Here is a 27,621-nt window from a genome sequence, read left to right as displayed (position 1 = left end):
AACCTAAAGACGTGTTTGGTAATAGTCAACCGAAACATAATTATCTCTTTGTTACATGTTTATTTATTTGTTTTAAATTTATTCTCAATATATGTCATGGTGGCACTATCCATCCTTGTTTATTTATGAACCACCCATAAAAGTTATGTGACCCTATTTCAAATAACGATTACTTGTTTAATTTTTAAACCTTATTATATAAATTTCGCTAATTAAAATGAATACACTTTTTTAAAGATACCATTTTGATTCGTTAGTGGGTTATTTGTTTATTTATATATTAAAATATGTGATAGGATAACTATTCTTCATAATTTATTTTATAAAATGGAAGAAGACTAAAGAAACACTTGTGTGGGCTACTATCACACTAAGCCTGATGGGATCAATCCAACCAGTCAGTCTAGCAATCGAGAGTTTTAGTCTTAGAAACAACTTTAATACAATAATTGTATGTTAAGCAAGCCAAACTGAGGGGCCTGCTTTCACAAATTGTAATCAAGCCATCTTTGTCAACTTCGAAGTTTCCAATTCATTCACAACTTTTGCTCTTCCTAAATCTCCGTTTTCTCCAACATACCAACCCCGGTGAGTGGTTTTCTAGTACTCATCTCTCTATACTACAGTAAAGTTACGTATATATATATAGAAAAGAATGTAAAATATATAGTCCCTTTTATCATTTTGGTGGGCGGATTGTGTGTCAAATCCTTTTCATGCTGAACTGCCAAAAATCTTGGATATTCGAGCATCACAAGATGAATACGAGCCTTTTGTTTTAAACATTATAGTTTTGTGATATTTATGCTGAAGTTTGACAGATGTTTGGATGGCGGAAGAATGAGCTGGTTAACACCGCCATGTTAGACGGTGCGCCACCAACTACCGCTACTAGCCTTGCAGCTATTGAATCATTAGCCATACCTCAGGTGAGTTCTCTCTCTTTCTCTCCATTTTCGTTCTCGAATATAGAAAAATATGATTCCCTCTAGATTAAATTAATACATCAAATTATTATTGATTATGGCTTGAAAGTAGGTTCAAGAAGTGGTGTTCTCAGTTGATTTCCAGTGCGAAAGGTGCCAACAGAAGGTGGCTAAAATCATGTCCAAAATGAATGGCAAGCATTGCTTTTTTAACCTGTACATCGATAGTCCAAATTGAATATATAAGATCAATTCCTTCGTATCAATCAAATGCATGTAATATTAATTCTAATTTAATTTTCAGCAGATATTCAATCTGTGGTTATCAATGTGCTGGAGAAGAAGGTGACAGTGGTGTGTACTTACTCAACTACTGCTAAACATATAGCTAAATCAGCCCAACAAAGTTCATGGACGCGGCTGTTTCGTTATTCGTGTATAGCTAGTTAATACAATAAATGAAAGGCCAGGAATCCGTGTATGCCTTACTCAGATGCTCAGGTAATTGACTCATCCAGTTCGGAGCACATTTCAACAAATAATTTTGGGTTATTAATATTCGTTTTGGCTCTTCTTGTTTGTTGTTTTTCTCGAAATCATCCCTCTTATTTTCGGGCCGTCAAATTTATCCATCGTGTTTCATAACCTATCATCTCCATGTTAAAATTAACTGAGATTCGGCTCAATCCTTTTAGGTCATCTGATACACTATCTTCTTCTTATTTCTCCCAACAGAAACAACAATATATGTTATACTTTTCATTAGAATATAGTTGATGACGAAGTACCTCGAAGGGTACCTGGAATAGCTAAAGGTAGGTTATAGCCTTCGATTTCAGCTTCACATTCACTACAAAAAAAAAAAAAAAAAAATTAGCGACGGTCTACAATTGTTGATGACGAAGTAGCTCGAAGGGTACCTGGAATAGCTAAAGGTAGGTTATAGCCTTCGATTTCAGCTTCACATTCACTACAAAAAAAAAAAAAAAAAATAGCGACGGTTTAGGTTATAGCGACGGTATTAATTAACGACGGTTTAACAATTCGTAACAGAAATTAGCGTCGCTTTCTCAAATCAACGGTTCTTCAACTCCCGTCGCACGTAGCGACGGTTCTATTGAAGAAGACCGTCGCCCATTAGCGACGGTTCGGATGCCGACCGTCGCTATTATAAGCGACGGTTTTACGCACACCGTAAGCATTTATTGTAGTTTGATTGTTCTTTCAACCTCACGATCTAGATTAAACGAATAATCCATATTTTAATTTAACAAAATAAAACATAATCTGGATTAAGACTGAAAAAATGAACGATTTCGAGAAAAATGACAAACAATAAGTATTAAAATGTTTACTAACTAGTAGATTTTATATACTTGTATGCAATTTTAAATGGTTGATTAATATAATAATCCAATAATAAGTAGTTCAAATGTGATACACTTGCCAATAGCCGAGGACTTTTCACTAGGGATCCATCATAAGTTTTTTTTTTGGAACATGCGGCATGTCATTTGAAAATCATTATTTTGAATGTATTTTTATTCTCAAATAACTTAAGCAAAATAAAATTTAAATCGAACTCTTATTTATTCATATTATAGTTATATTAATCACAATATAGTTCATCAATTATGATTAGTACAAGCATAGTATAAATAAGATGGAGATTATTATAATTTTTTTTATTTAAATTACTATACAATGAAATATATTTGAAATCATGAATTAACTCACTCCAAATGTTAAATTCACCTTTTATGAAATTGAAAATACCCATGTCCATATCGAGTTTTTAATATAGGTGATTGTGACTGCCATGTAATATGAATACATTCATGCTTCAGACTCTCGATTTTATTTTCATCATCGGCCTCACAATAGCGTATCCATGACTAGTCCTAACAATTCTAACATGTAATGAAAATAAATAAATGATATTTTTGTTCGTTTGTTTTTTTTTTTTTTTTTTTTTTTTTAACATAAAATAAATAAATGAACATCAAAACTAAAAATTAAAGCAGAAATTCAAGAAAATCAACTCAGATCGACTCATCTCAAATCAAATAATCAAATCACCCAAAAACTTGTTGCGTGTTTTCACTACCGCAAGTATACGGTGTCAAGTTTTAGTACTGGGTTGAGTACAGATATCGTTCCTACGAAGAGTAATTATTTAAAATCGAATATTAAGTACCATAATTGACATAGCTTAACTTTATTTAGACAAATCGAATAATTGGTTTTTAAGCAATTCAAATAAAATAACAACTCCTAAAATTCTAGCACACAGTCGAATTTCAATGGGTAAATAAATCTAGAGATATGATTTCGTCGAGTCTCCCCTATGCTAAATTAATCATGACTAACATTAAATTAAATTGCACCATATTTATTAACCAAGAACTCACAATATTTCCTATTCCCTCTGTCGAGTGCTAAATAGAAATGTATTACCTATTACCGATTTTAATATGTCTATTCAAAATCATGCAACAAGTAATAAATGCACACAAGGTTCTATTATGGTTTCGCCAAAGTTATACGTCTTTTGCACGCTATAAATATCTGACGATGCGATTTCCCTTGTCCTAATTTCGATCACCTCTCTCGAGTGTTAGATCTCAATTGTTTTATCATTCAAATTATGGCCAGTAATCCAAAAGCATTTAATACCGGAAATCACAAACAAACACGATGAAATAATTCAATGCAATATCAAAACGTCGATAACAAAGGTTCGACTTCGACTACGTCAATCTCTAGAAAATAAAATTTAGTTCATACTCAAAAGTAGATCACAACAAAACCTGTTTGTAATCATAAAAAACGTAAAAGTAAGAAACCGAATAAAGAACGTGTTGGCGAGAGATGGAAGTGCGTCTCCGTGTCCGGATGAAGCGTCTTCAATCTCCGTTCTTCGCGCTCCGTCGTCCGTGCTCTCGCTTTTTTTTCTCCTGGTGACGGCTGTGCTCCAATATTTCTGAATGCCCCTTTAGTCCGTGCGAAAACCTATTTTAAATTCGGACATCGCGCCACGCGCATATGCGCGCTATGAGCGGCGCATATGCGCGCTTCTCTCTGGATGGGTCGCGCATGTGCGCGACATTTGGTGGCGCATGTGCGCGGGTGCTGTTGGTGCTGGCCTTCTTCTTGCGCGCATATGCGCGCCATGAACGGCGCATATGCGCGCTGCCCTCGGGTTGTTGCCTGCTGTATCTCGCGCATGTGCGCGCCATTAGCGGCGCATATGCGCGGAACTTTCTGTAAATCACGCGCATGTGCGCGTGAATAAGTCGCGCATGTGCGCGAAGCTTTCTGCATTCCACCCTTCGGACTATCGCTCACACTTCTTCTCCTAGGCGCCATTTTAGCTCGTTTTCACGCACATATTGTATCCGCACCTAGATTCCTGCAATCACACCAAAAACAACACGGAACACATAATTCTGCCCAAAAAAGACCAACAATCTATATGAAATATAGGACTAATATAAGTGCATAAAATGCACTTATCAAATCCCCCTAAACTTAAACTTTTGCTAGTCCCGAGCAAAAATAAAACTAAAAAGTAAGACTGCAGACTCAAGCAAGAAATAAACACTGACAACTATAGTCATAGATATGCAAAAATTGACAATGGCCTCAGATTCATTTATTTTTTTATGTGATTCATATTTACTTGAGAGTCACGTGCGTGTGTGGTGTGTCAATGTTTATCTACCTCATCGAATGCTCAAATAGATTCACAATGCCAAATCGCCTCATAAACTTAAGAAGTCCTCAGTTCGGTGCAACTTACACTTCATTAAAACACACATTTACTTACACAAATCACAAAGGACTTGATTGGTGATTGTTTGGCTCAAAAGATATTCATCACAAGTATACCAAAGCTAAAGTCACACAATGAGATGCTTACATGCAAATGATTAAGGTCTATACTTATTAACCATGTTTATCAGGTATCCATAAGCTTGATTTGAACAACTTTTCTCCACTAATATATTGGATAAATGTGACAAGGTTAATAGGTCTTGTAGGCTTGTAACGTTAGGCTACGGCTCATGGCTACAATAAAGGTATGGGGATCAAAATTTGAGAGAAATATTTGACTTCATCACTTTCACTCATTTTCATTTTCTTTTCAGTCACCACCCATTTATTGTTTTCTTTTCATTCATATCCATCATTTCTCAAATGATTTCTTTCTCACCACTTTTGATTCATTCTTTTCATCGTTTTTTTTTTTTTTTTTTTTTTTTTTTTTGAACTCCTTTCTGTACATTCAATTTTTCTCTTTTTCTTTTCAAGGAGTGTTTAAATCATTCCAACACCAATGAACGTATTTCTCTCAAAATTTAGGTAGGATAATAAGTGTATAAGCTCATTAGGTAGTTGTTTTGGGATGTAGAATAAATACAAGTGGGGGCTAACTGTGTGTCATTGACACACGCCACTTGATTTTTAGCAAGCTCAAAATGGGACACTAGGGATATTGAATGTTCGTTAGGTAGGCTCGAAGGCTTGAACGGTTCCAAAGATCGCCTAAATCATTCCTATGTCACATATCATCCGTATTTCACCTCGAAAAGTGTCCAAACAAGTTCTAGATTCCGTCAATTCATTAGTCAACTCATACAAACCAGTCACATGCAATTTTCAATCAAAAGGATGTATGATATAGGTGCACAAAGAAAAGTTAAGCATCTCAAAAAGTCATTCGAAGCTCGATGGGCTAGCAATTGACAATGAGCAAAGAATAAAGGCCCCAAAGATATTGCGAAAGAATGCCTAGATCATTTCTGTGGTCGCAAAAGTGTCAGTTAATGTCATGTAAGGGTTACTAAAATCAAACTTCTCTTGTTTAATTGGCATCACAGGCACGCAAATAGTCTCTGAGCACCAACAATATCAACAAACATGGCAGTGCAATAAGATGTGACTCCCAAGTAATATGAATACATTCATGCTTCAGACTCTCGATTTTATTTTCATCATCGGCCTCACAATAGCGTATCCATGACTAGTCCTAACAATTCTAACATGTAATGAAAATAAATAAATGATATTTTTGTTCGTTTGTTTTTTTTTTTTTTTTTTTTTTAACATAAAATAAATAAATGAACATCAAAACTAAAAATTAAAGCAGAAATTCAAGAAAATCAACTCAGATCGACTCATCTCAAATCAAATAATCAAATCACCCCCCTAAACTTAAAACATGCATTGTCCTCAATGTATAATCAAGAAAAAAAACGGGACAAGTGTACCTCACACGACGAGCGTCAGTGCCCGCCGTCATCATCATCATTGTCCTCATCCATGTGCTGGGGTGGGGCCTGCGGTGGAGGTCCTGGATACTGTGGTGGTGGATACGGTGGTGGCCAAACAGGAGTCTGGGGAAACATGGGATCATCTGGACCTAAAGGCGGGAACCGCTGAGCAAGAACGGACGTGAAGTCCATCATAAAGCCCATGGCATAGTCTGTGCGGTACTGGAGCGAATCCAGCACCTGTCGCTGCTCAACCAGTAATCTCCTCTGATCCTGCATCTCAAGCTCTAGTCGTCTCAATGTGTCTCTCCTGCGCTGTCGGCCTCCCTCAGGTGGTGGTGGCAGTGGTTGAAGCGGTGCTAGTGGCAAGTCCTCGTCATCTGAGTCAACGGGAGGCATATTAGGTGCAACGATGGGAGCCTTCGGTTTGAGCACTTGCTCATCGGGCGACCAAGCAACTCCGGCATGTCTGCATAGGTCGGTAACAATGTGAGGGCACGGGAGGGCGACCGTGGCTAATCCTGTGCCGGCTCTCATGATCGATCCGTGTATTATTCTTCCCAAGTTTACGGTTTTGCCCATCAAAATCGCAAAGACAAGCGCCACTTTGTCTTTGGTTACATCGTGGTAATGTGAGGAAGGGAGAACTCGAGCCAACACGAATGACGTCCACGCACTTGCATTAGGAGTCATCTCAGATTTCTTCAGTGAGATTGGACCATTCGCGCTCATTTTCCATACGGCGCCTGCGTGACACACAGTCCGAATAACCTCTGCATAATCGACCCCCTCGTCTAAGAACGCACTGTACTCATCCTCCTCGAGGCTTGGCATCTGATATATCGAATTTATCGTCTGAGAATCAAACGATACCAATTTACCTCGCACGCGTACCTTTGAATCATCATGCCGTACCCGCAGATTGGCATAAAACTCTCTCACGACAGAGATCACAGCGTCAAAAGGCGGTTGAGCAAATCCAACCCACTGTCTTCTTTCCAATTCTCGCTCAATAAAACCACGTAACGTCGATAAATTAAATCCCCTCTCTGGGATAATCGACCGAGTCTTCGAGTTCTCGTACACCTGTTGAGCTTCTTCACTCCAAAATTTGTGCGAATCAAAGCTCGAAGAGGACGAAGCATCCTTCTTTGATTTCTTCTTTGGTGCCATCAACTCAATAAACAACTATCACAATCACACAATCACCCCAAACACAGAGAGACCAAAATTCCGGTAATGACACCCCAATATTTGAATAATATGCTTTCACCACACTAATTAATCCAATAAACAATACAACGTATATTCAATCACAGAAGATTTATCTCAATTCGACGAACCCACTTCACAATATCACAAATTCCTCATTAGATTGACACCAACTTCAACAAATCTCAAGAGTAGAGAATAATTTCGAAATAAGCCCTTGATTTCACAAGAAAATTACCAAAAATCGGAGTGTTGGTGAAAAAACTTGCTGTGGTGGTTGGCGGCGGCGGCGTCGTTTGAAGGAGGCGCGGCGGCGGCGTGGTGGCAGGGTAGCGACGGCGTGAGACGAAGGAGGGGCGGCGAGGGTTCAGTGCTTTTGGTGAGAGGGGGGAGTCTGTTGAATTTGCTGATAATAATAGATCGCGATCCCCCTTTTTTTTTTTTTTAACAGCTGTGTCGCGCGCATGTGCGCGCTAGAAATGGCGCATATGCGCTGTCGTCTCTGGAGATTGCGCGCATGTGCGCGCTATGATGTGGCGCATATGCGCTGACCTTGCTGGAAAATTCGCGCTTGTGCGCGCTCATTAATGGCGCATATGCGCCCAAGTTTCTGGAAAATTCGCGCATGAGCGCGCTCGGAGTGGCGCATATGCGCCAAACTCCCTGCCTGCTGCGCGCATTTGCGCGAAAATAAATCGCGCATGTGCGCCATGCTCCTGTTCATAAATTTTCGATCCCTTTTTTTTTTTTTTTTTTTTTTTTTTTTTTGAAGTACCTGCAAAAATAGCACAATGCAACTCAATATTTGAATCAAGAAAATTAAAATTAATAAACTAAGGAATCGAAATAAAAATTAAATAAAAGGAATGCAAAAATAAATAAATGTGGGTTGCCTCCCACACAGCGCTTGGTTTAACGTCATCAGCCTGACTTTCTTCAGTCTACTTTGGTTCTCCCAGTGGGATGTTGTCCATGTGCCTCACTTCATTTCCAAAGTAGTGCTTGACCCTCTGACCATTGACTTTGAATTTCTCACCATTTTTGCATTTTAGCTCAATTGCCCCGTATGGGTACACTGCTTCCACTGTGAACGGTCCAGACCATCGTGATTTTAACTTACCAGGAAACAGCTTCAGTCGAGAATTGAATAGTAACACCTGTTGCCCTGGTTCAAAAAGTCGGCGAAGAATTTGCTTGTCATGCCATCTCTTTGTATTTTCCTTGTATATCTTGGCATTTTCGTATGCGTCATTCCTAAACTCCTCCATTTCATTCAGCTGCAGCAGTCGCTGTTCGCCCGATGCTTGCTTATCAAAATTTAGCTTTTTCACCGCCCAATATGCTTTGTGCTCCAGTTCCACAGGGAGATGACAAGCTTTTCCAAAGACCAACCTATACGGAGACATCCCGATAGGTGTCTTGTATGCAGTCCTGTATGCCCATAATGCATCATCTAGCTTGATCGCCCAATCCTTCCGGTTTGTCTTCACTGTCTTTTCTAAGATTTGTTTGATCTCCCGGTTGGATATCTCTGCTTGCCCATTGGCTTGCGGGTGATATGCCAGTGTCACCCTGTGCTTCACATCATACTTGGCCAATAGTGAGTTAAAAATTTTATTACAGAAATGCGTACCTTCATCACTGATAATGGCCCTAGGCGTTCCAAATCTTGTGAAGATGTTCCTGTGAACAAACTTAACAACAACTCGAGCGTCATTAGTACTGGTGGCGATTGCTTCCACCCACTTTGACACATAATCAACAGCAAGTAAGATGTAAGATTGACCAAAAGAAGATGGGAATGGACCCATAAAATCAATACCCCAGACATCAAAAAGTTCCACCTCCAAAATATTTGTTAGTGGTAATTCATGTCGTCTAGAAATATTGCCAACTCTTTGACATTTATCACATGACTTGACTAAAGTATAACTGTCTTTAAATAAATTAGGCCAATAGAAACCTGACTGTAATACCTTAGCTGCTGTTCTAGATGCTCCAAAGTGTCCACCATAGGGTGAGGAATGACACTGCTCTAGAATCATACCCGCTTCTTCCTCTGCTACACATCGTCTAATTATCTGATCAGCGCATCTCTTGAACAAGAACGGATCGTCCCACAGATAAAACTTGGCATCATGAAGAAATTTCTTCTTTTGATGATACGTTAAATCTGAAGGTAATTCTCCTGCAGCAAGGAAATTAGCTATATCTGCAAACCACGGATGTGTAACACTCACCTTGAAAAGTTGTTCATCTGGGAACGACTCGTTGATAGCTCCACCTTCAGCTCTTTCTTCCAGCTCTAGTCGTGACAGGTGATCAGCCACCTGGTTCTCACAACCTTTCTTGTCCTTGACCTCAAAGTCAAATTCTTGAAGTAGGAGTATCCATCGTATCAACCTAGGCTTGGCATCCTTCTTTGCAAAGAGGTAACGAAGAGCTGCATGGTCAGTAAAAACAGTTACCTTGGTGCCAATGAGATATGTTCTGAACTTGTCGAATGCAAACACCACTGCTAGCATTTCTTTCTCAGTAGTTGTGTAATTCTGTTGGGCCGCATTGAGTGTACGACTAGCATAGTAGATGGTCTTGAACATCTTGTCTCGCCTTTGTCCCAATACTGCTCCCACAGCATAGTCGCTCGCATCGCACATGAGCTCAAAGGGCTCCTTCCAGTCAGGCACTATCATGATAGGTGCAGAAATCAGAGCTGTCTTGATTTTGTTAAACGCCTGCAAACAATCATCGTCAAAAATAAATGTAGAATCTTTCTCTAACAAATTACATAAAGGTCTAGTGATTTTAGAGAAATCTTTAATAAAACGACGATAGAACCCGGCATGTCCCAAGAAACTTCTGATCCCCTTCACATTCTTTGGTGGTGGGAGGTTTTCAATTGCCACAACTTTGGCTCTGTCCACCTCCATTCCTCTCGCTGAAATTTTGTGCCCAAGCACAATACCTTCTTGCACCATGAAGTGACATTTCTCCCAATTCAACACTAAATTCTTCTCCTGACATCTCTGCAAAACAAGGGTTAAATTCTGCAAACAGTGATCAAATGATGAACCAAAGACAGATATATCATCCATGAAAACCTCCATTATCTCCTCAATCATATCAGAAAATATGGCCATCATACACCTCTGAAAAGTAGCAGGTGCATTGCAAAGACCAAATGGCATTCTCCTGAAGGCAAAAGTACCGTAGGGACAAGTGAAGGTAGTCTTCTCCTGATCCTCCGGTGCTATCACAATCTGATTGTAACCTGAATAACCATCTAGAAAGCAATAATAATGATAACCACCTACTCTATCAAGCATCTGATCAATAAAGGGGAGGGGGAAGTGATCTTTCCTAGTCGCATCATTCAATTTTCTGTAGTCGATACACACTCGCCAACCAGTCACTGGACGAGTTGAAATCAATTCATTATTCTCATTTCTCACTACAGTTATACCTCCCTTTTTAGGCACTACTTGTACTGGTGAAACCCAAGAACTGTCAGATATAGCATAAATAACACCAGCATTTAACAATTTTAATACCTCAGCCCTCACAACCTCTTTCATGGCTGGATTAAGCCTCCTCTGATGATCAACATATGGGGAATAGGACTCCTGCATCAAGATTTTATGCATACAAACAGTAGGGCTAATCCCCTTTATATCAGCAATTGTCCAACCCAAAGCAGATTTAAATTCTCTCAACACCCTCAACAATCTATCTTTCTCATTACTAGTAAGAGCAGAAGATATAATTACCGGATGTGACGAACCCTCGTCTAGGAAAGCATAGCACAAGTGACTCGGTAAATCCTTCAATACAGGGGATGCTTTTGGTACCTCTCTACTTGCATCCTCAAGTAACTCCTCCAGTTGGGCATCACTCTTTTCCTTAGGTAGTGTATTGAGAGCAAGTAACTCCTCTTGCACATCCCAATCATCTTCATCTAGTGTAGAAGCTGATTCCAACAAGCATCTCTCCAAAGAGTCTTTTGTCAACTTACCTGCACCAACATGAGATACACATGAATCAATTATATCAATACTCTTACAAGTACTTACCTCATTTGGTCCCTTGATGGTGTTGTAGATGTTGAAAACAACTTCTTCTCCACCTACTCTCAAGGTGAGCTCGCCTTTGTGCACATCAATCAATGCCTTCCCGGTAGCTAGGAATGGCCTTCCAAAGATAAGCGGAGTCTCCTGGTCTTCTTCCATATCTAATATGACAAAATCAGCAGGAAATATGAATTTGTCTACCTTTACCAGCACATCCTCTACTATCCCTCGTGGGTAGGTAAGTGATCTGTCCGCCAACTGTAAAGTAATAGTGCTAGGTTTCACCTCGCCAAGCTCCAAAGTCCTGTAAATAGAAAAAGGCATTAAATTTATACTAGCACCTAAATCACATAAAGCTCTATTTACTCTAGAACCACCAATAACACAAGGAATAGTAAAACTCCCTGGATCTTTGAGTTTCTGGGGTAGTTTCCTTTGGAGTATTGCACTACACTCTTCGGTCAGCTTTACAGTTTCAAATTCTTGGATCCTCCTCTTTTTGGACATCACATCTTTGATGAACTTAGCATAATTGGGCATTTGCTCCAATGCATCGGCGAATGGGATGTTGATGTGTATTTTCTTGAAAATTTCTAGAAACTTCGCAAACTGATCATCCAACCCTTTCTTCTTGAACCTCTGTGGATATGGAAGATTTACCTTCGGTAAAGGCTGCTGTTTAAGTACTTTCTCAGGTTCCTCTACTTTCTCTTCTCTAACACTTGCACTCTTTTCATCATCTTCCTCAACAAGAATCTCTACACTCTCTTCCGTCGGCTCTTGGATGCCAATTTCCTTACCACTTCTCAATGTGACAGCTTTGCACTGCTCCCTAGGATTCACCTCGGTGTTGCTGGGAAACTGCCCTCGATTCTGATCTTTCAAAGCATTGGCTAGTTGCCCTATCTGTGTCTCCAAGGACTTCATCGTGGCACCCATATTGCCCATGTGTGTCTCCATGTTATCAAGACGAGACTCAGTTCTCGCCATCCTCTTCCCAGACTCGGTCACAAATGTGCCCACTAGATCTTCAAAAGATGGCTTTCCTTCCCCTTTCTGTGTATTGAACCCCGGTGGAGGATTCAACACGTTCTTGTTGTTCGCATAAGAGAAATTCTCGTGATTCCTCAAACCTGGATGATAAGTATTAGGGGGAGGATTACCTCGATAACCTCCAAAGCCACGGTTGTTGATGTACTGAGCTTCCTCCATAACTGGCTCTTCCTCAGCAGTCACCAGTGCTACTTCAGACGTAGCTTGGCTTGCTTTGTTCATCGCTGCAATTTGTGTAGTCAATGCCGAAACCTGTGCAGTAAGTGATGTAATCGGGTCTACGGCATACACTCCAGCAGGTTTCTTTGCTCCAGATCTTTCACTCGGCCACTGATAACTGTTGATGGTCATCTGTTCAAGCAAATCATAGGCTTCATCAGGTGTTTTAGAAAAAATAGTACCTCCGGCGGCAGCATCCACATTCCCTCTAGTCGGCCCATCCAAACCATTGTAAAATAGCTCGATTTGTACCCAATCTGCATATCCATGATTCGGACACTTCCTGAGTAACTCTTTGTATCGCTCCCACGCCTCATATAATACCTCAAATTCTCTCTGCCTGAAGTTGGTGATATCTATTTTCAGCTGAGCAGATTTAGCAGGAGGAAAATATTTTGACAAGAACTTCGTAACCAAATCCGCCCAAGTAGTAACACTTCCCAGTGGTAGAGATTGGAGCCAACTCCTTGCGTGATCCCTAAGAGAAAATGGAAACAGGCGCAATCGAATAAGTTCGTCAGAAACACCATTCATTTTTACCGTATCCGTGATCTCCAGAAAAGTCCTGAGGTGAAGATGGGGATCTGCAGTGGCTGCTCCTCCAAATTGGTTCTGTTGAACCATGTTAATGAGTGCGGGCTTTAGCTCGAAGTTGTTAGCAGCAATGGTTCCGCGAGCTATTCCAGAGTAGTGAGCGTTGATGATAGGACGGAAATGTTCTCGGATTGGTACCTCTCTAGGGGGCTCATTCTGGTTGTCTCTGTTTTCAGCCATTGCTTTAATTTCGTCTCTCCTCGCTTTCCTTAATCTCCTGGCAGTTCTTTCGATCTCCGGATCAAAAATTAGCAAGTCGGGATTTTGATATTTTCGCATGCACTGCAAAACAAAAAGACTATAGATTAACAAAATGAAGAAAACAAAATAAAATAAAGTCTAAATTAAAATCAATACTACTTAGTAATGATATCAATATGCATTTAAATAGTTTACTCCCCGGCAACGGCGCCAAAAACTTGTTGCGTGTTTTCACTACCGCAAGTATACGGTGTCAAGTTTTAGTACTGGGTTGAGTACAGATATCGTTCCTACGAAGAGTAATTATTTAAAATCGAATATTAAGTACCATAATTGACATAGCTTAACTTTATTTAGACAAATCGAATAATTGGTTTTTAAGCAATTCAAATAAAATAACAACTCCTAAAATTCTAGCACACAGTCGAATTTCAATGGGTAAATAAATCTAGAGATATGATTTCGTCGAGTCTCCCCTATGCTAAATTAATCATGACTAACATTAAATTAAATTGCACCATATTTATTAACCAAGAACTCACAATATTTCCTATTCCCTCTGTCGAGTGCTAAATAGAAATGTATTACCTATTACCGATTTTAATATGTCTATTCAAAATCATGCAACAAGTAATAAATGCACACAAGGTTCTATTATGGTTTCGCCAAAGTTATACGTCTTTTGCACGCTATAAATATCTGACGATGCGATTTCCCTTGTCCTAATTTCGATCACCTCTCTCGAGTGTTAGATCTCAATTGTTTTATCATTCAAATTATGGCCAGTAATCCAAAAGCATTTAATACCGGAAATCACAAACAAACACGATGAAATAATTCAATGCAATATCAAAACGTCGATAACAAAGGTTCGACTTCGACTACGTCAATCTCTAGAAAATAAAATTTAGTTCATACTCAAAAGTAGATCACAACAAAACCTGTTTGTAATCATAAAAAACGTAAAAGTAAGAAACCGAATAAAGAACGTGTTGGCGAGAGATGGAAGTGCGTCTCCGTGTCCGGATGAAGCGTCTTCAATCTCCGTTCTTCGCGCTCCGTCGTCCGTGCTCTCGCTTTTTTTTCTCCTGGTGACGGCTGTGCTCCAATATTTCTGAATGCCCCTTTAGTCCGTGCGAAAACCTATTTTAAATTCGGACATCGCGCCACGCGCATATGCGCGCTATGAGCGGCGCATATGCGCGCTTCTCTCTGGATGGGTCGCGCATGTGCGCGACATTTGGTGGCGCATGTGCGCGGGTGCTGTTGGTGCTGGCCTTCTTCTTGCGCGCATATGCGCGCCATGAACGGCGCATATGCGCGCTGCCCTCGGGTTGTTGCCTGCTGTATCTCGCGCATGTGCGCGCCATTAGCGGCGCATATGCGCGGAACTTTCTGTAAATCACGCGCATGTGCGCGTGAATAAGTCGCGCATGTGCGCGAAGCTTTCTGCATTCCACCCTTCGGACTATCGCTCACACTTCTTCTCCTAGGCGCCATTTTAGCTCGTTTTCACGCACATATTGTATCCGCACCTAGATTCCTGCAATCACACCAAAAACAACACGGAACACATAATTCTGCCCAAAAAAGACCAACAATCTATATGAAATATAGGACTAATATAAGTGCATAAAATGCACTTATCAGTGATCAAGATGCGATTTGATAGTTGTTTTAAAATAAAAATCAAATTGAGTTCTTATGCATGCATGATTCGGTTAGACGTACATATTTTAATCGTTTTTTTTTTAAAAAAAAAATGTAAAAGGAGATGGTGGTTTCAAATAGTTATGGTCAGTTTTAAGTAATTATACAATTTTTCTAACAAGTTGCAGTGGTTTCAAAAATTGTACATGTTCGTAGATATGTCAATAGAATATCTCATGATATTTTATTTTGCTTATTCATCCCCTTCATCATTTGTTCGGGTGAATGACGAGTTTCCTTCTTAGTTGGGTAGGCTTGTAACAGATGACCTAAAGTAATAAAATTGTGCGCTTTTCCGTAAAAAAAAAACAAATATAAAGGAAAAAAAATTTATTTACCCAAAAAATAAATTGATATAAAAAAATTAAATGAACTTACGTTTTTCAAATAATGCGAAACTATATATATATATATATATATATATATATATATATATATATATATATATATATATATATAGATTAAAAAGGTCTAAATAGTGCAATCTCATAATTCAAAGTAATAACACTTGAAAGAAACGAAAGCTCTAATAAACAGATTATTAACTTTTAGTTCTTTAACAATTTCATTTACTATATACAAGTTTATTTTATAGCATTATTAATTTATTATTATCATTTTGAAAATTGGGTAAAATTGTTTCAAATTTGTATCGATATTATTTGTAAAACTAATGAAATTAGGTCTTGTTTTAAGTTAAATATATACTCATTAATTATATCATAAAATAAAAATAAAACAGGGTGTCAACTGCAAAGTAGCACTTTTCATGAGGGAGTATTCTGATATATGTCAAACGATAAGGGTCTCAATCGAATAATCCAAACCTTGAGGGTTCAGAATAATTTCATCACGTCAAAATTGACGGACCTGGTTTCAAGTGCGTGGAAATACCAAATCGACTGATTTTGTCGAAACCCTAACCCTACCTTAAATCGATATCAACTATAATTTGCTGTAATTTGTACCAAATGGCTACCGATTCCGAACCCACACGCCGCATGCACCACCGGTCTTCCTCCCTCGACAACACCGACGAGCACTCAAAGCGCCGCAAGCACCGTGATCATCGCCATCGCCACCACCGCCACAGGAGCAAGAAAGACAAGGAGGAAGTTCCGTGTGATGAACTGGAAGTCGGAAGAATTGAAAATAGTGAGGTCGAAGATAGGAAACTGGGAAATAGTGAGGATGAGAGGGGTGCGGTTGGTGATGTCGTTGTGTCGAACGGATTTCAATTTACTGGGGTAGATTACGAAATGGAGGAAGGGGAGATTGTTGAGGATGATGACTTAGGTCGTTATGTCGATGGTGAGTTTGAGAAGTGGAAGAAGAATTTGGATTCCGACTTGGAGTCGGGAGAAATAAAAAATCTGCAGGACAATGATTCTTACCCTGGTGTGTTTTAGTTCTTCCCTTTTATAACAATAACCATTTCTTAAAAATTCTTTCATGAATTACGGGATTTTGGATTTTTTATTCTCTTCAAGGAAATGTCTTAAAACCATGCATAAAGGTTATACTCTTCAAATGTCTACGCATATTGCTATTGCAGCTTCCTTGTGAATGAACTGTTGCACAACAAGTTAATCTAATTAAATACATGGAATATGAAAACTTAATTTCTTAGAGGTCTTAGCTGAATCGTTTTGTTTGTTTGTGATTGCCACTTTACCAAAAAAAATCTTTAACTTTTTATTATTCTTAGGTCACGTGAGATTTTATGTACCGTTTATCAGATAAAAAAATTATTTTGTAACTATTTCAAAAAATTCTGAAATTGGACTATTTACCTCTTAGTCCTTTGAGTTGCTCTGAGTGATTACTGCCTTGATTTTTTGGTGGCATCTTGAACTACAATTGAAGGATGAGCCTTCTTGCAAATGTTTTAGTTGCATTAGAGAGTCACGACAATTATCAGTAGGTAACTTGACACTTTTTTTCCTGCTGCAAGAAAAGTTGCCACTAATATTTCAAGGTTCTGATAGACTTAACAGATGGTGGATTTCAGTTGATTTGTTGGACTTGGTCCCTTGATTACAAGTTTCTGCATATATTGTTTAGGTTACATGGATGCCGTTATGATTTTGATGGTGTTTTATAATTCTTCTTTCAGGAAGTTAGCGAAGACAATGCGGAAATTGCAGAAAAAAATTCAAGGAAAGATAATGATGGCGAGGATATCAAAGTGAATGGTGATCCGGATAAGGACAGAGCATCTAGTTTGGATGATCGAGCAAACAGGCATTATTCACACAAAATTCATGAAGATGTGCATATGGTTTTTAGTGTGGATTTTAAGAGGACTAGAAAATTGGATTATATGGTTTATCCAAATGACCAGTGGAAAAGTTCGTCATGTGAGAAAAGGCAAAGAGTTGATTCGTCCTTTCACTCTCATGAAGAGAATCTGAATGGGAGTTCTTCTAGAAGCTTGTCGAAGTCGCCTGTAAGTACTGGGGAAAGGTCTCGGTCCCGAAGTATTTTGCGTGATCCTTTAATTATGGAAGACTCTAATCTTGTAGAGGTAAATCGCAGGAGTAATCCTGGCGATGAAAGGGTGATTGCCCCTGACAGAAACAATAGTGATAGTAGCAGGGATGGGATGAGGTCGAAAGATATTAAACACCATTCTAGCAGATATTCGGAAGGAACAGAGAGGTATTATAACAGAGATGAGCATGACAAACACAGGAAGGGAAGTAGGGAGAGGGACTCGGTTAAGGATAGGGATAGAACCAGAGAGAACGAACAAGAGAAGGAGAGAGAAAAGGAAAGGGCCAGAAATCGCGATAGAGTTAGGATGGACAAGGAGAGGGAGAGGGAGAGGGGCAGGGACAGGGAGAGAAAGGGAGAGGCGAGGAACAAGGATATTGCTCGATGTAGAACAACAGATAGAGATGGTGACAGGCCTAGAAGCAGAGATGTTGATAGGGATAACGAGAGTGATAGATTCAGAAGGCGTCAGATGCATGATGATGAGGTTAGTTTCAGAAATAGGGACAATGAATCCAGGCATAGGAGGAATGTTGAAGATTATTCAAGAGAGAGATCAAGGGAAACTGATTTGGAGAACGTGGGCAGTAAGTCAGGGGAGAAGGACGGTGAGAATATTAAGAGGTACATTTATCCTCGAGCAAATATTAAAATTTGAGGAGTTCTTGTTCTTTGATTGTTTATTGTTGGTATCAGGGAGGAAGATATACAAGAGGATTATCAAGATAAGATTGTGATGCAACTTGCTGAACAAGAAGAAGATGACCTTGAGAGAATTGAGGAAAGTAGGAGGCGCAAGCAAGCTATCCTCGAAAAACATAAAAATAAATTATCGCAAAAAAATGAACTGAATTCAGAAGAAACAGGTAAGAGTACAAACTAATAGTCATTTTTTATGGTACTCATTTACCTGTATGAATTCTGCAAAATCATCTGTCGTTTTTTTTGTTGTACAAAATTTAGTGTTGATGTGTTCTCATGTGATAAAGTGCTCTGGGTTTCTTACTCTTTGATATAATGGTGTTGAAACTTATAGAGCTTGTTTGGCTTGTTTTGGAAGTTTTGGAGAAATATTTTGGGGAAATAAAATTTTAATGTAATCATTTTAGAATTGAACACAATTAATTTAAATTATTAAAATTAGTATATTATGGGTTAAAATGTACTCTGATAAGAGCTTTATTTATTTGTTGTTTATAATTTTGATGAATCGTTTAAACTTCTCATTGATAACGGTCCTGTTGGAGCATCGTGAACTTGCTTATGTTTATTTGTTTTTCCTGAAACAATAAGCAGGTACATGTCCTCTGTGGAGCATCTGTGTTTGTAGAAATGGAAAAATAGAAGTACCACGCAAAGTGTTTATGGGCTTGTTTCTATTCGTACTCCAAAATAAAAAATTTCTTTGGTTCTTCAAATTTTACCATAGTCTACTCATTTTGCTTATTCTAGTAATTTCCCATTCTTTTTTTATATTATTTTATCAGGTTTATTATCCAAACTATTTTTTCTATGTTCATATAATTTATAAATTATAAATTTTTCTCAAACATGTTATTAATTTATTTGAGATATTATTTTTATTATTTCCTATTTAATTTTTATATTCTAATAAAATATTTATAACCATAAATTTTATTGCTTTAGTTGTTAATTGCATTATTAATTATTTTTTTACTTAAAAATAAGGTAAGTAAAAAGTAAAGTACTACTTAATAAACTTTTTTAGAGAGTATCTCCAAGTAGTTTTTATTTTTGTTGGTAATAAAAATATTGACTTCTAAACAAACACATGTATATTTTTTCTTATAAAATCCATATATTCAATAAGCAGAAACAAGTAATGGGAACAATCACCAAATCTCGCTTCTGAATGCACCTACTGAATATTTCATGTCTTATTTTGATTTTCCCCTCTTGGCTAATACTTGCCTCATGGCCAGTTAAGCAAGATGGACGGTCTTCTGAACAAGTGATATCTCCAGAAGCTGCAGTGGATTGTATTGACAATCAGGTGGAAGGCTCAGAAATTTTCGTCCCCGACTCAAACTTTTCAGTTGGGAAATCACCATTGCAAAATGGTCTTTTAGCTGTTCAGAGGCCGGCTGGAACTGGAACTGGAACTGGTGGACTAGGTGATGGTTCCCCCAAGGTAAGCTAACCTCAATTGCCCTTGATGCACTACATTTCAATTCTCACACCACGCGATGGTGTACATTGTCTTTTTTTAGTATGACATAATTGGATAAATGGCATATTTATGTACCTTTTTAAGTTGATATTACCTTAAGATTTCTCCTAATTAGATTTCTCCTAATTTCTTCTTTCTGTTCTGATTTGGCTTGCGGAAATGATTGAAATTATATATAAAACTGTGCAGAGTGAAAGGTTGGCTGATATGTTCCGTGATGATATATTTGGAGAGTCACCTGCTGTTACTCGGAAAAAGGTAGGCATTAAATCTGATGCGACTATTTTTGACCTTTTAATTTCCTGTTAGAACAATCTGGATTCAACATCCTAGGAGTTCATTGTTTCTTTATATATCATAGTTCTCTGCCTTTGAGGTTTGTTTTTCTCCACCGCTTTCACATCTTCTCAACATCAACTGGGATGAGTTAACAACATTTTTTCATTTCTCTTTTGGCAAAACACAGACTTCTCATTAGTATTGTCTACATCAGAACATGCAGGAAATGTTCATGAATTGTTTTTAAAAATTAAGCTTTTCATGCTGGTTATTACGCGCACCTTAAGGTTAAGCAGTTAAGTTTTTGCCTACATGCCAGTTTGCACTTGACTTTAAATGAGAGTAACAATTCTATTAATCAAATTTTGTTTGTGAACTAAACACTTAATCAGGGAAAAGCAGACAATGTGGCTGTTGAAAGAAGTGAGCTTCATGACAATTGGGATGATGCAGAAGGGTACTACGGTATGTGTCTAACCATCAATATCATGATCTGTTTCTATGTGCATCCTTTCAGATATTGATAGCTCAAGTTGGACTTGAAGAGCCCATCTGTTCTTTTCTCTTTCTCGAAAGCATGTAGTATATACATAGGTGTCAATACAGTGTCTCTAGCTCTTTGAGGTTGCAACATAGCTTAATGGTGCCATCAACTGAAGAACGGAGAATGTTAAGTTTGATAAAAGTCTACATTTTTGTCATTTTATTCCTATTTTTAAATTGTGTTTTTATGTTACTCACCTAGGCTCCTTTTTTCCCCAACATCCAGGCTACCGATTTGGAGAAATACTTGATGGTCGATATGAAATAATTGCTGCTCATGGGAGAGGAGTCTTTTCTACTGTTGTTCGAGCAAAGGATCTCAAAGCTAACTCCAGTGACCCTGAAGAAGTAGCAATTAAGATCATCCGCAATAATGAAACAATGTGCGTAAAATATCAAGTATCTCTTTTAATGCAGTAAATGATAGTTAACTGTGATTAAGTCCAGGTGTTGTGATGTAGGTATAAGGCAGGTATGGAAGAGTTGGTCATTCTTAAGAAATTGGTCAAAGCAGACCCCGAGAACAAGCGCCACTGCGTTCGCTTTCTTTCCACCTTCAAGTATCGAAATCATCTATGTTTAGTTTTTGAATCTCTGCATATGAACTTACGTGAGGTTCTTAAGAAATTTGGTCGTAATATTGGTCTGAAGCTTACTGCTGTGAGGACGTATGCGAAGCAACTATTAATTGCGCTGAAACATCTGAAAAACTGCAGTGTTCTTCATTGTGATATCAAGCCAGATAACATGTTGGTATAATGCCAGTCTCTTCAGTTCTCATAATTATTTCTGAGTTCGTTCTCTGCCATACCTAATATTGTGCATTTTCTTCCTTAGGTGAATGAAGCTAAAAATATATTGAAGCTGTGTGACTTTGGAAATGCCATGTTTGCTGGTAAAAATGAAATCACCCCATACCTTGTCAGCCGTTTTTATCGCTCCCCTGAGATAAGTAGGTTTTGCTTTTTCTTTCTTTCGAATTTGTTTTTGTCCAGTATCAGAAAGTTAGTGTAGCTTATCTCTTTCCTTTTCTGTAGTTTTGGGCCTGCCTTATGATCACCCTATGGACATCTGGTCAGTTGGTTGCTGTTTGTTTGAGCTCTACACTGGGAAAGTTTTATTTCCTGGTCCTACCAATAACGACATGCTCCGTCTTCACATGGAACTGAAAGGTTCATTTCCCAAAAGGATGCTTCGAAAGGTAAGAAACCTGTTTGCGTGATTTGGCCTTGTTGTACCACTTTTTTCTCCTAAGTCTGCATCTCTTCTATTTTTCAGCTATGATATTAGTGGTTATGATTTCAGCTATATTGTGCAGGGAGCATTTGCTGACCAACACTTTGACCAGGATTTAAATTTTCTTGCTACAGAGGAGGACCCTGTCACGAAGAAGGTAGGTAGGAAGTTAATATTACTTTAATTTCTATAGATGTAGAAAGTTGAAATGCCTGTCTCAAGGTGATTACTATGAATTCCTACGGTTTGGTTGAGCTTTTGCTCTGTTGTTGTAGGGGATTAGGAGACTAATAGTAAACGTGAAGCCAAAAGATTTTGGCACGCTACTTCTGGGATCTCCTGGTGAGGATCCAAAAATGTTAGCTAATTTTAAGGACCTTATGGAAAAAATTTTTGTGTTGGATCCAGACAAGAGGTTGAGTGTATCTCAAGCCCTGAGCCATCCTTTCATCACGGGCAAGTGAAACACTGATGCTGCTTCTGACTACGGAACTGCTGTTGCATTCAATACTTGTACATTTTCATGAGATCTCACTTAAATCAATTCTCTAATGGTTGGACATTATTTGTCTTTGTTCTCTCTGCGGGAGCAAGAACTCAGGAGACCTTCACTTTGCACGGCAGAAGTTCTTAGAGATGATCTTGGGAAATGCATTTAACATGGATTTCTTTCGTTGGATTGTTTACAGTGTCTATTGTAAGATAACCTGCCAAAGGTTTTTTCCTCAGCCTGTTTGTACTCATTATTATTGGGGACATTTAAGAAAGTTTTTAATGATATCATATTTTTACGTATATCACTTTCCTATTCTGCAACCAATCCATGTGGTTAAATGGAATGGTGTTGTTTATCTTGTCGAAGAGAGAATAGAACTATTGTCTTCATACATGTGCACACATGTTCTGTTATTATAGTCATGATACATTACAGAATTTCCTGGATAGTTGGGAAATGTTTTTGAGGTTTCATCCCCCACATATTCTATTCTCATCCCAGATATTCTGCTTAAGCAATGGTTTTTGTTTTTAATATTTTTTCAATCCATGATAATTAATTCCACAGGATTATTTCATTGTTTATTTTATGTCTGTAACCTGCTGTAGATTATTTTGGTTCCTAGTGATTCTGATGTAATCTTTCATTCAGGAAATCTGCCTGTGCTATGAGGAAACCATTCAGTGATTTTAGATGCTAAAAAGACACTCTGGAGAAGGTACCTTAGTTTGTTAATTAGGAGTTTGTGTGTGGAACCTTTTACAATACATCAGTTGGTTCCAGAAGCTGCTTCATTGACCATCGTTTGGTTTCTCAATTCATCAGTCATGATTTTATGTATTCTGTATTTGGATGTTTGGTCCAGAGTTTTGTTCTTCTTTGAGTCACAGTTGTTAGCTTACATAATATATTATCGAGAATAATCTCTCTTGGTGTTTTTCCTTGTCAAATCTTTTAACCGTGTCCCCGAATATCCAAAGAAGGCCATTTTTTTGTCCTTAGTTCTTATATAGACTATAGGCTACACTTTCAACATGACTTGTTATATTTTTCTTTCCTTCTTTGTTTTCTCCTTGGATAGTAGATGCATGGTTTTTGGTGCTGGGTTTTAGAATTATGACTATTTATGTACGTATGTTTCTATTGAGTTGCTATGCATCTGATCCATGGTTTGGTTGTTCTGGAGGATTCTATGCCCTGGACTAGGAGGTGTTCATATGCTGGTTCAAAGTGTGAAACTCTTTGGTGGGTAAACCATGTGACTTTGTTAACTTTAATTTCTTGAGCATTCATTGTCAAATGATATTGCAACAATTGTTTGTGACATGCATTTCTTTGTTGATAGAATTTGAGCTCACATGTGCGTCCACAACTCTGGTAAGTACCTCCTGTATCTTGAATATTGTCCTGCGTTGAATGATGATCTTATAAATTGGCGTGGTTAGACTAAGGTTCTCATGTTTGTGCGAGTCTTTTGATGTTTGTCTTCCAAATCCTTGAGTAATATCCAAAGTAGCTACCATTTGATTTGTCGGGACTTAGTTTTTTGTGATTTCTGCTATCTTTTGCCCATGTATATTGTGCCACAGGAGCACTTATTACTTATCAGTACGTTAGTATTTTTGGTTTATCCATGGTTTATGGACAATTAGAACTCGTAGACACCGTTTGATTCGTGATATATGATGATTAAATGTTATTGATGTTTAATGAATGATAAAAGAAGTTTATTTTTGTGATCGCTTATTATATGGTGTTTGGTGTGTGAGATGGTTGTTGGTTAAACAATTTATAATTATCTTATCAAACACACCACATAATACCTTAATATATAATCAAATTTTGATTTCGAGCATCATACAATGAATGAGGTTACTCTCTGAACTGCAGAACTGTTCAATTGTAGGGTGGGTCTTCTCAAATGAGTGGCCATCATTTAGTGATACCAAAGCAACAAATTTTTGAATTTGAAAATGCAATGAAGGTCGCCATTCCTGATTTAATCTATTTGCATACTGAATAGTGCAATTTATATCTTCAAGTCATTATATAATTTAAACTTGTGACAGGTGGAATTCAAAATTCCAATTTCCCTCCTTACACTTATTGGCAAGTTTTTAAAAATAACTTGCTTATATTATTAGTAAAGTGCTATCATTTGTAAGACGGAAAAAAGATTTACTAGTATTTTATAGCTATGTTGATTTCCCCTTGTTTTTTATTTTATAATACTGCGCATACATTTTTGTTGCTCCCTTCTCTTGTATCGATATTTTTCATTTGGATGTTAGACACGTAAGAATTTGCTTATCGTTTCTGTGGTAGTCATTTGCGGAAGATAAGCAATTGTAGTGATGTAGACAAAAATTAATGTGGCACCACCGCCAAATTTTAAATCAATGAAGTCGAATGCATCGAATAGTTTTTGTATGTAATTTTTCATGTGCATAGGAAGTCAAATGATGAAACACGTAATGTTGTGTGGATATGTAGCTTTCAGTGACTATGAATTTGTTGTCATGTAGTGCTTTGGAGGTTGAAGGAAAGGCTTGTCCTCTCTAACTTTCGAAGTGTAGATTAGTTTCTTTCAGGACCAGATATAAAAACAAATCTGCTATAGGTCTGCAAACTGTTGTTACTTGAACTGGATGCAGGGTTATTTTGGTCGTACACAGGTATATTGGTGTGTCTCATTTCATGAGAATAGCTGTTACTTGTAAATGATGCTTATTAGAAAAGGCATGTGGAATTATCGCCATGTTAAACAGATGTGTGTCATTTCACGAGACTTGTACTCCGGGGTGTGCTTGGTTGAGTGGATTAAATAAGGATAGATTAATAGTCAAATATTTATCGTTAAAATTTTAAGATGTTTTAATAATCATTTTGACCCGGTTTAAGATCCAATTTTATTAATCAAATAGTTATCCATAAAATTAAATCTTAAACCGGGTCAAAATGATTATTAAAACAACTTAAAATTTTAACGATAAATATTTGACTATTAATCTATCCTTATTTAATCCCCTCAACCAAACACACCCTCTGTGGTTATGAATGAAATCTTGACTTCAATCTGGTTTTACCTACTGTTTGGGGAAGAACTGCGTGCTTTGAAGGGTCTTCTAGACAGGTGGTGTAATGTACTGTAATAGGATTGATTATTCTCCAAAAATTCATCTTGTTACTTGTAGAGTAGAAGCTGGATTGCCATTCAGGAAAACAAATTGCATATAATGTAAAAACATTTGCGACAAACGAAGACCAAAAGTCGTACAACCTTTTCCCTAAATAACCTTTCCGGTTTATCGGTCGCTGTACCAATCTAGTGGGCGGGCTTCGATAGATTTTCATGCCAAGTTAAGCCGCAAGGATCAATGAAGATGGTTTTCACAGCCAGTTTTTGTGCTGAATTATAACGAGTATCTTGATGTTTGATAACCATTAATTTGACCTAATTTTTTCTTCTATCTTTGCAACGATTGTTTGGCTTTGATCAGTTAATGTGTCTGTCCGTCCTACTTTCGTCTCTGTAGTTTTTTTGTTGCCCGTAAAAATTGTAAAAACATTTTTGTGATCGTGCGATTTCCATTCTAATAACAGAATTTACTTATTTGGATTTTATTAAATATTAAATGCCACCAGTTTGTTTATTATTTATTTTAAGTTTATAAGGAAGAATTTGATTTGCTCATGCTACATGACCAATGAAGGGTTGATATGGGTTCTCGGTTTGCTAGTTGCATGCTAAAACATTACACTAATCACATTTCCTTGTTATGGCCCTTTTCAAAAAAGAGGTTGTATATTTGACATGCAAGAGAGTGCCTTGTTAGCGTTTTACTTATCGATTCCCACGCAGGAGCAATTCTTGGTGGTTCATGAGATCTTTTAGCATACCTGCCTGCCTTCTATGTTGATTACGCGAGGAGTGCTAGTGTTCTGGAAATGGGAGGAGGGTTGGAAGATTTTCATCGATGGCTCTAATATACTGGTTTATTATATTCTTCGTGGAGTGCTTCCACCTCATTGTTTGTGAGGTTGGCATGAATTTTTGAGAAGTCCATAGATTTGTGGTGTGTTTGTTCGATCAGTGTTGGATAAAACCATTATTCTATTCTTTAAGTTAAATAATCCTTTCACGAGGTTCTACGCCTATGGCTTTGTTAGGAACAGCAATTTGAAATCAGAGATTTTAACTCACTTCCTTTCCTTTTACGACTACAGAAATTATCTATTATTTTATGTTCACCCTCTCGAGTAAATAATGGCAATTAATATTGAATGTTGTATATATAACTTTTCTTATTAGTATGATGGTTTAGTAGTAGTTGGTGGCGGACTAAAGAAATTGGGGTGGAGTGTAACGAGTAGGGGTCTAGATAATTTTTCTCACTGGTGACTCAGAGTGAAATCTTGCCATTTGAACTACGATAAACGATTGCTGTAAGTTAGAATGATATTTGACGTACGTGGTATGTCGTTGAAATCAAAATAAATAAGAAATGGTAACCGATGAGATGATCTATCCTCGTCCTTGTATAATTTTTCTATCAATCTTAGCTACAAACTACTCCGGCTATGAATGTCATCCTAAATGTTGGGGTTGGCATAAATTTTCCACACTTTTGTGGTTAATGGGAATGGATTCAGTCAAAATTTTGCCCATGTGGCAATCATCAATGCTGAAAATTTAATATATTTTTAAATGTTTTGAAAGACGGAACTGTTGTCCGAGTGATTTAACATGTGGACTAATCTAATACGAATATCGTAGTTTGAAAAGTGTTGAAAGATATGTCGAGGTGTATGTTATTACATTTATTAGCGCATTCAATGATGTAGACGCAAAAACACAAAGATCTGTTTTCATAAAATTCTTTGATTTTGCTTTCTTGTTAGAACGCTTCTTATCTGCTAGACGATGTTGAAATTTGTCGATCTCAGAATGGACTACTTGTAAGTATTTTAAGTTTGCTTGTACAACTTTAATTTTTCCATTAAATTGCTCGGAAACTTCGTGTGTATACGAAAGAGTTTCTGTTGCATTCGCACTCTAATTTTAGGACCTTTCCATTATGAATTTGATTTCATTTCGAAATTAATTTAGAGGGAACGTAGT

At 37.7% G+C, this 27,621-nt stretch overlaps 2 protein-coding genes across 25 annotated transcripts; both read left to right on the top strand.

Moving 5' to 3' along the window:
* The first annotated feature begins 666 nt into the window (after positions 1-666).
* LOC140834243 (uncharacterized) lies at positions 667-26,711 on the top strand. 24 transcript variants are annotated; one of them, XR_012118690.1, is made up of 18 exons: positions 667-929; positions 1,039-1,120; positions 1,234-1,427; positions 17,375-18,378; positions 18,451-18,620; positions 19,698-19,906; positions 20,135-20,203; positions 20,617-20,689; positions 20,994-21,150; positions 21,229-21,520; positions 21,605-21,719; positions 21,805-21,968; positions 22,086-22,160; positions 22,279-22,345; positions 22,598-22,719; positions 23,151-23,217; positions 23,686-23,744; positions 23,845-24,594. XR_012118690.1 is itself a non-coding variant. In XM_073198995.1 (16 exons), the coding sequence occupies exons 3-15, from the start codon at positions 1,407-1,409 to the stop codon at positions 22,660-22,662; spliced, it is 2,481 nt and encodes an 826-aa protein (XP_073055096.1). In that variant the 5' UTR covers positions 667-929; positions 1,039-1,120; positions 1,234-1,406; the 3' UTR covers positions 22,663-22,700; positions 23,151-24,594. The 24 variants fall into 24 exon arrangements, 3 of the variants coding, with proteins under 3 accessions (XP_073055096.1, XP_073055097.1, XP_073055095.1); XR_012118685.1 differs by adding an exon at positions 26,362-26,711 and having other exon boundaries at positions 668-929; positions 22,279-22,719; positions 23,845-23,876; XR_012118686.1 differs by adding an exon at positions 25,025-25,301 and having other exon boundaries at positions 668-929; positions 22,279-22,700; positions 23,845-23,876.
* Positions 16,091-16,682, top strand: LOC140834246 (uncharacterized). The gene has a single exon (XM_073198997.1). It carries the CDS (start codon positions 16,230-16,232, stop codon positions 16,665-16,667), a length of 438 nt encoding a protein of 145 aa, XP_073055098.1. The 5' UTR covers positions 16,091-16,229; the 3' UTR covers positions 16,668-16,682.
* Positions 26,712-27,621: the final 910 nt, after the last annotated feature.

The sequence above is a fragment of the Primulina eburnea genome, chromosome 6, assembly GCF_022965805.1.
Source record: "Primulina eburnea isolate SZY01 chromosome 6, ASM2296580v1, whole genome shotgun sequence".
NCBI lineage: Eukaryota > Viridiplantae > Streptophyta > Magnoliopsida > Lamiales > Gesneriaceae > Primulina > Primulina eburnea.
The sequence above is the reverse complement of the archived record's forward strand: the minus strand, read 5'-3'. Positions and strand labels throughout refer to the sequence as shown.

Excerpts from the sequence above, each read along its gene's own strand:
- LOC140834243 (XM_073198994.1), top strand. The coding sequence starts at position 1,407 with ATGCCTTACTCAGATGCTCAG. Across the intron at positions 18,379-18,450 it reads GACGGTGAGAATATTAAGAG|GGAGGAAGATATACAAGAGG; the intron begins GTACATTTATCC and ends TGTTGGTATCAG. Across the intron at positions 20,204-20,616 it reads CTGCTGTTACTCGGAAAAAG|GGAAAAGCAGACAATGTGGC; the intron begins GTAGGCATTAAA and ends ACACTTAATCAG.
- LOC140834246 (XM_073198997.1), top strand. The coding sequence starts at position 16,230 with ATGGCTACCGATTCCGAACCCACACGCCGCATGCACCACCGGTCTTCC.